The sequence below is a fragment of the Leptodactylus fuscus genome, chromosome 5 (genome assembly GCF_031893055.1).
Source record: "Leptodactylus fuscus isolate aLepFus1 chromosome 5, aLepFus1.hap2, whole genome shotgun sequence".
In the NCBI taxonomy this organism is placed as follows: domain Eukaryota; kingdom Metazoa; phylum Chordata; class Amphibia; order Anura; family Leptodactylidae; genus Leptodactylus; species Leptodactylus fuscus.
Genome location: NC_134269.1, coordinates 217,941,063 through 217,954,324, shown reverse-complemented (window position 1 = coordinate 217,954,324; position 13,262 = coordinate 217,941,063). Strand labels below are relative to the sequence as shown.

General features: G+C 45.9%; 1 protein-coding gene across 2 annotated transcripts in view; it reads right to left on the bottom strand.

Annotated features, from left to right (window-relative positions):
* Positions 1–13,262, bottom strand: part of PCDH1 (protocadherin 1) — a 134,558-nt gene that overhangs the window by 106,287 nt on the left and 15,009 nt on the right. For both annotated transcript variants that reach the window (XM_075275425.1, XM_075275426.1), the window contains exon 2: positions 2,219–3,039. In XM_075275425.1, the coding sequence (XP_075131526.1) occupies positions 2,219–3,039 (821 nt within the window). The remainder of the gene's footprint in view (positions 1–2,218; positions 3,040–13,262) is intronic.

Here is a 13,262-nt window from a genome sequence, read left to right as displayed (position 1 = left end):
GGGCTACTGAACTGCAAAGTCCTCATTTTCAGACACGCTCAACCAAGGGCAAGAGGGTGAAGGGGGTAGGTCACACCAAGCGCAAGGGAATTAGGTGGAACCGTACCAACCTGTAACCTAGATCAGATGGAAAAATTGGCATAGAACATTCGATAGTGAATAAATTATTCTTCGCGATACTTATACGATAATTCTAAAAGGTATAAGAAATATTAGAACGTTTTCCATTGTTCTAAACCAGTTATGCCCCATGCACATACAGAGTTTCCCCCTAAAACAGACCTGTCGTTCCAATAATATATGGACCATACCAATGTCCATGTTTATACAGATCAGTATCGTACAAACTATCCATAAAATATGGAGCCGATCCCATTTGTGTCCATATCTGAGAAACAAGCACATGGGATCATACAAGTGATCGGGTGACATACAGATACAACATGGAATCCGAATCCGGTGAAACTATGACTGTATACAAGTGACCCAAGTCTGTTCCATCCATAGACTGACGGATCCTTCAATCATTCAACACATTAAATGTATATATGGCCGGCATTACTGTCACCCAACGTCTCCAATTGGATCATATAATGGTCAAACTGGTTGATTTTATAAAGGGCTGTCCAATATTAGAAGAACATGGCTGGTCCCAATGTAACAACCGTCCACCAGGTATGTATATTATTATAAGATAATCCTTTAATAGTCCCACAATGGGGAAATTTCAGTGATACAGTTTCATAGATGGCACAGTAGTATATATAGTTGACCGCCATTGGCTTCCAATGTATCACAACCCATGGATGGGCTTTTGGTGGTTTCTGAAACAGTCATGTTTTTCTAATCTGGTAAATCCCCCATTAACCCCTCTAATCTTTCATGTTCCCAGATGCAAAGCCTCACCAGATCTATGAGGCAGCCCCGTCTCCCATACAAACTGGAAATGATCTACGTTGGCGAAATAACTGTATGGAGCCAGGCTGAGAACCTTGGAAGTTTTGCTTTGAAGTAAGGATTGTGCAAAGGTTACAAGACCTTTGACCTGGAGCGTGAATGTGAAAAGCTCCTGGAACGCAGGCCATCCTGCCAGGAACTATTTGTTTCAACATGATAAAACAACCCAAAAAAGGTCACATGGAGGAAGAGACGAGAAAGAGAAAAAATAATAATAATCTCGCTCATAGTTAAGGTTGGAGTCATTTCTCCGATATTAGTCTGTGAATAAACTACCGTCACAAAAACTCACCCAACCTGTTCCCAGTCGGGCAACTTCCCAAGTCAGCGCATACAGGAGGAATGTAAAAAATCCTGCAATGCAGTCACCTGGAACTGCTTAAAGCTAAATGGAAGAGACAAGGTCCATGCCGAAATTAGACAACGATACACAAAACTGGTTTTCCCCCCCACCAGGAAAAACTAGAAGATTCAGCCCGGGGCTTGGATTCTAAAGGGCAAGATAGTATCAACTTGTATAAGTATACGTTCTCTAGACACATGTATACATGGGGGTGTTTACGATAGTGAGTCGAGTTAGACAAACCAAATCGTAGTGACGTGAACGGCTTCTACCCAACGAGGATTAAAAAGTTTAAAAAGGACAAAAAGCTCTACCGTTACTGATGACCTGGTCCCCGCGGGCACCTAAAAACGGGGAGAAAAATCGAGCGCACTAAATTCAAATTGGCCGAGAAGCTGGCAACTTGCCCGGATACTGCCCTACCGTGGCTACACGGGCAACCGTCTCCAAAAAGGTCATTTCGACGCGATTTCATCTATTGGTTGTAAATTATCTGCATAACTGAACCATAAACACAAAATTAAACCCGGCCTGGGGAAATTTCCACAATTAGTAGTAATTCGATAATTGGAGATGTGGGGTTTTTTGGGGGCTCCGTGATCCTCGTTTACCTGTTTAACGTAATAAGGCGATAATAAGAGACAGGAAGAGAAGGAATCCTAAATGTTACATTGAAGCGAAGTCTACGAAGAGAGGCCGGTCCCCAGATTGTACGTATTACATTAACCACTCTCATCCGAGCACGGCTTCATCCCTTCAGGCGGTAATCCCGAACAGAATGGAAGAAACACTCCATTAGACACACAGTACCTACTTTAATTACTTATCTGATTGAAAACAGGTAGACGTGCTGACAAAGGGGCTTTGGCTCTCGAACTTTATCTAGAAAAAGAGTCAACTTAAAGACGTTCCGCTTACCTGGAGTACAGAGTGCCCCATTGGGCTGTTTTCAGGCAACACCGCTTCGTAAGCCATCTTCTCGAACTTTGGAGCGTTGTCGTTGGTGTCAATGATCGAGATGCGCAACAAAGCGCTGCTGGCTCTTGGGTTCTGTCCGCCATCTTGAACTTTAATGGTGAGATCGTAGGAATCCCTCTGTTCGCGGTCAAGGCTCCCCATCACGATGAGCTGAGGTTGCTTTTCGTCCTGGTCTTCGGCGACTTGCAGTCCAAAAAGTTCGTGTGCTTCGGGCCCCACGATTAACTCGTAAGAGGCCACCCCGTTCTCTCCAGAGTCACGATCGGTAGCAGCGGGGATGGGGAAAAGCATTCCGATGTTGGTGTTTTCCGGAATGGAGATCGTAAGAACCGGAGAGGCAAAGTTTGGCGTGTTATCGTTAATGTCCAAAACCTCGATTTGTCCATCGAGAAGTCGGGTACCGGGGGACATTAAGTCAGTTATCGACACCTCAAACTCCAAGATGCATGGCTGGCCAGGGAACAAGTTCAGGCACTCGCGGATACTCTCTCGATCAATGGCCGCCTCTGTGGTATAGATATCCCCAGTCTTTCCATCCACACGTAGGTATGGCTGCCCCAGCTCCAGCTTATAAAGATGTTTGGAATCTGGATAGCCATAGTCGGCGGCTAAGCTTCCGATCAATACGTTGGGTGGCTGTTCTTCCTCGACTCTGTATTTCACCTGGGTGGAAGATCCAATAAGCGGAAGCTGGAGGAGAAGCCATAAGTAAAAACAGGAGAAGACTCTCTTCATCCTTAGTCTCAGCAGGTACTGCCACTCTGCAAGGAAAGCCAGAGAAAGAGGGAAACAAGGTTAAGGTCGGAGCAACAAGGAAACCAATCAGAAAACTGTTTCATATGCAAATCTGCAAAGCACGTCGGACACCCTGCCGAGGAATGCAGAACGCAGGTGTTGGTTCCCAATTGAAATGCTTTGTCTGACTAGTCACACCGGACAAGGAAAAAAAGTACACACCCCTTTGCAATGTTTGTCACATACACCTAAGTAATTGTGTCCCTGATATGACAAAGTACAGACACACCTGTGAGATTAGAGAACTCGCTTAATAGGTGCCATGCCGAGAACAGGATCAATAATGACTCAGACTGAGATAGGATTATGGGAACGAAACCAAACCAATCGCCATTCACGTGCATCGGCTTCGTCAAGCCATACCGAGCACAGCACCTTATATTGTTCAGTGGCTGTGCTCGGTACTGCAGCTCAGCCCCATTCGCTTGAATGGGACTGAGCTACATATTATCCATGTGACTGTGAAATGGAATTTACTAGAGTGTCGTTGCCACTTTAAGTCGTTGGAATTGGGGTGTCGGACCCCGAAGTCTTAATACGGATGACTAATCTAAAAGTTAGATCAATAGTTTGGTGTTGGAAAACGCCTTTAAAAAAATGCGGAGTCTCTAGCAAGGTCGTGACAGTAACCACAAATCTCAGAGTCGTTACATGCATGGCCACCTTCACCTACATTCCCGATCACCTGCAGGCGAACACTAATGGATCGCCACCCTGTGCTAATTCCTTCTCTGCCCGCTGGAGCCATCTTAGATCTTTCTTCCCCAGCACATTACATGGCGTAATGAGGTTATCGCTTTCAGCAAGCACTGGAGTATGGAGCCGGCGTACCTGCCGCAGCACATACACGACCTCTGCCCTGCCGCAGCCCGCTGTCACCTGCAACGTGAGAGTCGGTGGAAAAAACCCACACACCTGGGTGAGAGGTCACGTGCAATTTTGTTGCAGAAAGAACAGGAATTTAATAGTTTTTGCTAAAAGTTTGTTTCGTCTTCAATGCAAAACTCTAAGGTGACCTTGTTTTCTAGCAATCGTAGAACTACAACCCTCAGCACAACCCGAATGTCGCTGCACTCTCTCACCGCCCCAACAGGTTTCACCTGCTAACAGCGAGATCAGCAAAGTGCCTGGGCGACAGGTGCGAGCGCTGGAATCCCAGGCAACTTACACCGTATTCCCACTCTGCTCCTATTACCCAGGGGACAAGGAGGGGACGGCAGACACCTTCTGTCTTATCTGAGAAGTTTGCTTCAAAAATCAGAGACTTTAAAGGAAATTTTTTTTCAAAAAAGCCAAAGCAATACCTCTGACAATAAGGAGCGAGCGAGCCGGCAGTTCCTGAAGTGTTCCTTGCCAGTCCCCTCCCCTGGAGCTTGTGCCTCCCTCGTCTGTGTGACAGCCTGAAATCCAGGGCTTTGTGCTATATAATAGGAACCCTAGAGGCTCCCACGGCTGCAACAGAGGGGGCAACAAGCGCCAAGGAAGAAACAAACAAATAGAAAGGAGAACAACGGCACGGGCAGAGTCAGCCTACCACCTACATGTCCAGGGAGAATATTACAGGTGACAGCGTTGCAGAGCAAGAAAATGTATAAACTGTTCCACAAGGCTGCAGGGTAGCGCTTGCAACGTAGGGGTATGACAAACACAATAACATGGCTGCCTTCCTGCATTCCTCCATCAGCATTAGGCTTCATGCACACAGCAGAGCGTGCAATCCGAGTATCTTATGGTTTGATTCAATGGATAGCTTGGATCCGACATGCTGTATAAATATGGGCCGGGTGCATGAAGCCCTGATAGAAGGTTGCACATACCGATACATGGAGTTGACGGTTACATAAGTAGTAATGCAGCCTGATCCCATAGATCTGACCATTACATAAGTTTAGTGCATGGCCAGAGGGGGCGCCACATGTCAAGAATTAACTGCTACCCTGAATTTGTGTTATGCACAGGGCTATGGAGTCCGAGTCGAGCCCGTGGTCAACTGCACTGGAAGTTATAATGAATTGCATACATCTTTTTTTACATATTTACTTTCCATCTTACTGAATATAGTTACTGCCGACCATATAGGTGTCCGTCAGGGCTTCGCCTATGGAATCTGGTCATGCACCAACATCGAAAAATCAAACTCTTGCCGTAACTCACCAAACAAGAGATGACCTGGACTCCAAGAAGGAGAAAAATCAGAAAGTTCCCATAGCCACCAGGCTCGCTCTGGGCATTTTCGGTACGGTCATGGGGCCATTGTTTGCTCATCTCATGGAAACCAGAAGAAGGGTTAGGGCTTATCCCAAGAGGTGCGTGCATGGCTAAATATTTCCATTGCACCATCTCCAGCACCTTGGCAAGTTTAGTTATTCCTCTCGAGTCCCCTATACACATGCATGTTGGCTTTGATCTCTTATGACCATCTTTGCCCACCTCTCCCAATTGCTTGCTGACTCCATCTACCATCTTAGGTGTCTGGGTCGTCTCAGGGCTCCTGACAGCAGATGGTGGGATAGATCAGTATCTGTAGTTGAATTGTAATCCCTTTTGTTCTAGCGGAGACAAGTTGGGCAGGTTTCTATCTTCTCACGTTCCCTATGCATGCGCCATTTGGCCGAGCCAAGTGATAGACACAAAAACATTGACTCTTGGCTGCAGGTAACTCTAGTTGCCCGGGTATATCAGGATAGCTCGGACCCATAAACCATATAAAATAATGTGATACAAAGTGTCTTGTAAACACCTTCCGCAATCTAAAACTATTCAGTCTGTCGCTATTGAAGCCTCGGAGAAAATAAGTTGCATTTCAGAAAAAATGGCCTTGAATGTCTTCATATTACCAATGCAGATTACGGAGGAGCCGTGCAGGTGCCATAATCATATGGATAATTACATCAAAGGGGATCGCTCTCTGAATGGGCTCCTTGGAGACGCATCACAACAACCTCAATGATGAGACCTACAAGGAGACGTGCGCGACTTCGAAAAACCTGGCGTAGGATTGGAAAGTGCGTCCTACAAAGACCCTTTATATAAGATATTCATGGAGGGCTCTTCTCTATTATGGCAACCATGAAAGGTATAACTGGGACAAATTATACAGGAGAAAAAAATAGGAATCCTACTAATATTATAAATGTGAAAGTTTGGATGTTTGTTCCTCAATCACGCCCAATACCTAGAATGTCACCCGGAGTCTAACATAAGCGCCTTTCTATCCCCGTATATTACAGGGCTTGCCGCCTACGAGCACTGAAATTACGCTCGGTCTGGGCTGAAGGACCTGAGATGACGTCATCTCAGGTCCTTCAGCCGTTCCCTGATTGGAGCGCATGACAGAGGGGGTGGAGCTATACAGGCTGCAGCTGGGCACAGAGCGAGATAAAGAACATGGCGTCGCATGTGCGAGCAGGTGAGTGCCAAACATGCCGCCATCCTTTGGGGCTGCTTGTGGCGTGGAGCAGTGAGTGCGCCGAGTGCACAGGGGGGGAGGTGTAACTAGGCCAAACTTTGTCAGATGTCCATGTGCTCATGACGCCCGCAACGGGTGCTGGATACAGCGGCCAATGGCCACATTGATAGATGTCACCATGCATGGAAAAAGCTGCTGTGCAGCACAGTATCCCCACATCTAAATTAGGTGCACGGGGGGGGGGGGGGGGGGGGCGAGTGTGCAGGGGGATGGAGCGCACAGGGGGCACAAGGAAAGGAGGAGGCCGGGTGCCATGCTGGAGGTGGGTCGCGCAAGAGCAGGTGGGGGTGCCACGGACAAAGTCACAGGAAATGCTAATAAAAAAATAAAGAAACAATTGTATTATATTTTTTTCTTAATTGTAAGCATAAAAAAAATTCCAAAAACTGGTCTAAAATTGTTTAGTATTTTAGAAAAATAAATTTGGAAGGCATCTTGGAGACAAGTAAAAAGGACAAAGATGGGAAGTTTACACAATCACAGAATGGAGTGGGTTCGGGGTCCTTAATGGTCCTATTGTTTGCACACAAGCTATAGGACACACCGAAGCTTTTATACCTTCCCCCATCGCCTCTTCTCCCGCTCCCCCTCCTCCTCAAACATCTCCCCTTCCTACTAAATATCAACAGACCTTTCTCCTTCACGTTAAAAATGAGTCTGTCATTCCCAACTAAGCCGCCGTTTATCAAAAGCTCCTTTCATTCCATAACTACCTGCGCCTGACAAGTGTCTTCTATAGTCCTCAGCCAGAAGAACAGGATGTTTTGTGCCAGGAGAGATGGATTAAGGAGACTCCCCCAGGGTCATGGAGTTTAACGGGCCGCCAATGGAGGCAGTCAGCAAGGTGGCTTGTACAGTGGGGGCGACCGAAAATCAAAAAACACTCTTGCTACTGGATAAATGCAAGCTTAAAAAACTGGAATCCAATGCACAAAAAGTTACAGTAAGCAAAAATTGTAGAATATGAATTTTTGAAGATTTATAGGTACGATGTAGGTCAAAATGAAAAATTTTCTAGGTCAACCTGAGCTCCTCAGTCTTCAAAAGGTCACAGAACACCCCAACATAGGGTGCACACCATTAAACGGTCTCCATTAAAGGTCAAGCCAATCATTAGTAGAGTAGGACACGGGAACAAAAAGTTGCAACAATTCACTCCCAAGACGTCAAGATGGCAGAACCTCAAACATGTTCTTCTACAATAGGGGTCATCGGGGGGTCCAGGGTCTGAGTAGTCCATTATTATCAAAGCAGCACCCCAAAAGGGCAAAGGGCAAGAGGAATGTGACCTCCCCTTTAAGTTTTCACACATTTGCATGATTTTATAAGGGGTGACTCATCAGTACGTATCCCCCATCGTGCGTTGGCGTGTTTTCAGCTTATTGACTTGCAAGGTGCGGCTGGATGTACCAGTCATGGTGGAAGAGAGGTCAATAAAAGCTAAATCATTAATGACCTGACAATGCCGTGACCCTACACGGGACCTCAGAGGAGATCCGGAGCTTTATTGTGCAACACAACCTTTGACTCTTGCTACAGGAATAGAGCGTTCACTCCTCAGGCAGGGGAGACTGGCTCGGACAATTCTAAAAATGGACTGGAATTTGGAATTTATTTATTTAATTTTTTTGAGGGGGGCACAAAAAAGTTTTTCAAAAACTGCAATCACTTCCACTGATCCAAAGCACTCAGCTCTGCTCCAATGTTTCAGTACTCAGTGACCCAACGCATTTCTCTCCCTGGAAGTTAATAGGCCATGAGGGATACTGTAGCCCTTTTTGACTTTAATATGGAGGAGCGTTGTGGCACCCCTTGTAGACAAATACGCAAAACCTGTAGCCCATGATGGACAACTCCTACATAAAGCCACACTTGCATATAAAAGCGAGTGTCATGAAAACAACCCCCCCCCCCCCCCCTCCGGATAGCTTGAACCAGGTGACCCCCAACTTGTGAATCAGAGTCTCCATTTTTGAGACGTTGCAATTTTTTTAAATTGCTACGCACATGAACTCTTTGGAGCAATGGGGGTGAGGTGTAACACGCTCATGGCTCCTAAGAGTGCAATGGTAGAGTGGCAAAAACATCAATATCTTGGCAACCTAGGCACCAATTTACAAGGGGAAACCACCATTAGATTCAGGTGGCCCAAACCAAACTATCTTTCGAGTTGGGTTGATCTGCTGGGTACTGATTCAGGTGGCCAAAACCCAACTATCTTCTGGGTTGGGTTGATCTGCTGGGTGCCGATTCAGGTGGCCAAAACCCAACTATCTTCTGGGTTGGGTTGATATGCTGGGTGCTGATGATCGACTCTTACAATAAACCAAACCCTAAGGTCAATGGTATATTGACAAAAACACCAATATCTTGGCAACCTAGGCACCAATTTACAAGGGGAACCACCATTAGATTCAGGTGGCCCAAACCCAACCACCTTCCGGGTTGGGTTGATCTGCTGGGTGCTGATCATCAACTCTCTTACAATAAACCAAACCCTAAACTCTATAGGCAAGTTGAACTAGAACAGTAGAACATTAATAATCTCGCATAAATTTTGAGTTTGGAAACTTTTGAAAAAATTTGCACCCACTTGAGTGAAGAGCTAAACAGAACCGTTTTAGTTGCCATATACGTTGGCCCTTCTGCCCCATCCATTAGTCCCGGCATCGTAGAACTGTGAATGAGAGTGCCATAGAGGACACAAAGGGAATGAAGAGGATACACAAAAGGCCGAAGTCATTGGCTCTCAATAATCGGTGGGGCACATAGCATTTCATTAAGCCTAGGAGAGGTGTGAAATCTAGTGATGTATCTGTGAATGGTGGAATCCCCCGGGGGCTCCATTCACAATCACTAATGTAATGTACATATTTTGCAACTGGAAGGACCAACAACACACAAGCACCATGGGAAGGGCTCAATACACACAGGACCCGGCAGGGGCCACTTAGTATTACAATGCAGCAGAGGGGACAAGGAACATCTATGGAAATGAGGCCGATTGTTTAACTGGTGTAAAGTCCATTTCAGGCATAATTATATCTTAATTCCCCTATTATGGCTGCCGTCTTAGCACACAGGCTCATTTCAATAAGAATTAGAGCTTAAGGCTGCAACGTACAGTCAGAAACCTACAGAAGAAAAACAAAAAGATTAGGAATTGCTAATGAAGGAGAACGCTGGTTACAGTCAAGATGAAAAATTTGGCCGACATGTCTTGACGACAGCATTATATGGCCAATCGGAAAAAGGTCAGCCGAAGCAATAACCTGTGGGTTACATAGTAGATGAGGTTGGATGAAGACATCAGTCCATCAAGTCCAACCTAAAACCCTATAATCCCCTACAGTGTTGAGTCTGTTTTATAAAATCATCTCAGGAGCCATTGGTATCATGAACACATCATGAGTTAGGTCGACCATGAATAAAAATAGGAATGGTCAACTAGACCTATAACTATCACAAATGGTCTGTGCTTTCATTTACTTCCACCCATGTCATGGCCTCTAGGAGACCCAATGAGCCCAAGATGGCACCAACAAGGGTAAGGCTTTCTATTTCTATTGGAGGCCTCCAACAAAAACTCCACCATATTTGATAAGACATATAGAATTGCTTGTACCACCATCTTTCTTGGTTAGAACCCAACAAACTCAAGATAAGTCAATGGTGTCTGCCCGGGACCTTTGACATCCGTCATAACAGATCTGGACCATAATGCAACCTTGGCAAGGGTTGGAGAAACCATGTGGCTATGGCAGTGGACATAACCAGCCCCAAGAGTGCGACCACCCATTACGAGTTATGTTTTGACGTAACCTAGATATCATCACAGCAGAAAAGCGATGACCTTCAAATGTTGGCGCCCTTCTATATACCGTTAAAAGGGATCCTATCTTTCAAACACTTTTTTTTCCTAACACGTCGGAATAGCCTTAAGAAAGGCTACTTTTCTCCTACCTTTCGTTGTCTTCTCCGGGCCGCAGTTCTCTTGAAATTCCGTTTTTTCTCGGTATGTAAATGAGTTCTCTCACAGCACTGGGGGCGGTCCTCAGCGCTCAAACAGCACTGGGGGCATCTTCTTCTAGATCAAGGTCTTCATTGCATCTTCTAACTTCTAGGCCTCGGGCCTAAGGCAAGCCAACTGCACATACCCAGCAGCCACAAGAAAATGGCCGCTTCCAATACTGTGTAAGCGGCCATATTTCTTGTGGCCCCATGCATGCACAGTCGGCTTGCCCTAGGCCTAGAAATTAGAAGACACCACTGGAAGAAAACGCGATGAAGACCTCGATCCAGAAGAAGATGGAGGCGGCACTGGAGAGTTCTCTCGCAGCATTGAGGACGCCCCCAGTGCTGTTTGAGCGCTGGGGCCCGCAACTAGTGCTGCGAAAGAACTCATTTACATACAGAGAAAAACTAGGAATCCCACGGAACGGCGGCAGGGAGAAGACAACGAAAGGTAGGAGAAGAATAGCCTTTCTTAAGGCTATTCCGATGTCTTAGTTAGAAAAAAAAAATTTTTGAAAGACAAGATCCCTTTAAAGATAAAGCTACTTGTTTTGTCGCCCATTGTTTTCCTCTCCACAAATATGGTGTCAAAGAACACCGGCTTCCGGAACGTTCTCTACCGCAGATAAATGGTTATCTAGAGAGGTATTTGTAGCTCGCACCCAGCCGAAGTAAGCGCGTCATCGTAACAGATGTGGTGCCTGCTTTTGTTCACATCAAGTCACGTCTCCAGTCAAAATGGCCCAATCTGCCCAATTTATATCCCGTAAAAGCAATGTTCCCCAGCCAGCAGATGTATGGGATTTCGTGTCGGATTCCCGCTGTTTCGTGAATATCACAATTTCTCCTGATCTCAGGTGCTACAAATTACAGAGGGAAGTCTCCGGGGGGTTCGCTAGATCACGGTTCTAAAACGCTGCTCGAAACGGCAAGTGATATGTAAAATAAAAAACGAATTTGGCACAATGTGCAAGAGATTACACTTTACAGCCCCAAAAATCATAAAACTAGCCTCTTAGCCTTCGGAGAGGGAACCAACCGGCGAAACCTGTAGGAGGGATTTTTTTTTCGGTCAGGGTAAAAAGGTGAAGTCTCAGCACAGCAGAGCGAGGTGTCAGCCTATACATCATGCGGCGGCAGCGAGCGGTACACAGGCTCCAGATTCATTCCGCATCGCTGTGTCACCGTCTATGAACTTCTCTTTCTTGAAGATAGAACGGCAACGCTCCACGGGCCTTGTGAGCAGTGGAGAGATGGAGCTGATGGGGCATTTGATCAAGTGGTTTTGCACTTCAGCCAGTCACTTTGGGACGCCTGACTTCCTGATGCATTGCTCCCTCTATGCAACCAAACCCCATTTATTCTTAAGTCTCCGTACACATTCCAGATTTACTGCCGAGGAGTCAAGACACGGAAGGGAAAGAGAGGGAACAAAAACAAACCAATATAGAGCTAGTCATGTTCAGGATTAGCAGGCCACCCAACGACATACGTCATTAGAGATTAATAGCTAATGTTCATAGAATGCAAATTGTTGCCTTGACATAAAAATTTGCAACTTTGTTGCATTTGTATGGAACGCCATTGTTTCCTCCCATAAGCCAAAAATATATGATGGGATTAAGAGTTTTATTGACCCTACATGCATGAGGGTATCAGAATGGGCCTCACTGAGGACATGACATCTATCCATAGGTCACGAGGCCATGTTAAAACTCAGTTCCGTTCAAATAAATGAGGCCGAGGTGAAATACCAAGAACAGCCACTATGGGGTAACACGGTGGCTCAGTGGTTAGCACTGCAGCCTTGCAGCACTGGAGTCCTGGGTTCGAATCCCACCAGGAGCAACATCGGCAAGGAGTTCTCCTCACGTTTGGCTGCTTTCACATAAGTAACACTCCGCTCATTCTGACACGTTGTACAACAGAATCCCATTGACTTCGATGGGTGCCATCTTAAGTGCGCACTTAATCCCATCATATATTTTTGGGTTATGGGTGGGCATGCACAGAATCCCATTGACTTTGATGGGTGCTATCTTACATGCGCGCTACACATTGCAGTCAATGGGAGGCTTTTTAACCCATTGATTTCAATGTGTATCGTGAGTGACGGCACCCATTGAAGCCAATGGGATTCTGTTTTACAGCACGTGTTTACGTGTCAGAATGAGCGGTACGTTACTCCGTGTGAAAGCAGCCATTGGGTTGATTTCCTCCGATACTCCAAAGATATACAGATAGGGGGGAAAAGAATGTCCCTTGTGAGCCCTATATATTGTGCCCGATAACCCTTCCCAATCATGACCTTGTGAAGGAATTCATAGCATGGTTGGTGACTTACAGTCAACATGTCCCGCCAATACACTGGACAGTAATCACCGTATGATGGTTGTATGAACTCCCCACACCTTTACTATATACCCCAAAAATTGTATCCAACACTCGGAATCCTATGCAACTGGCCATAGCGTCCATGAACTTTGGTAGAGATTACGTTGGGTTACGGAAGACCGATTGAATGGAGTATACAACTATCAACACAATATGCAAGCCGACACATCATAGACGTTAGACATATCCTCACCTCCGTTCTTCCCCCCTCCAGACTCCCTCTAAATGTCATACAAGAAGCCCGTCGCGCTACAAAGTAACGTTACCCTAGAAGGAATTCAGCCTTGTTCGAGAGACGGTTGGAAACGTTAC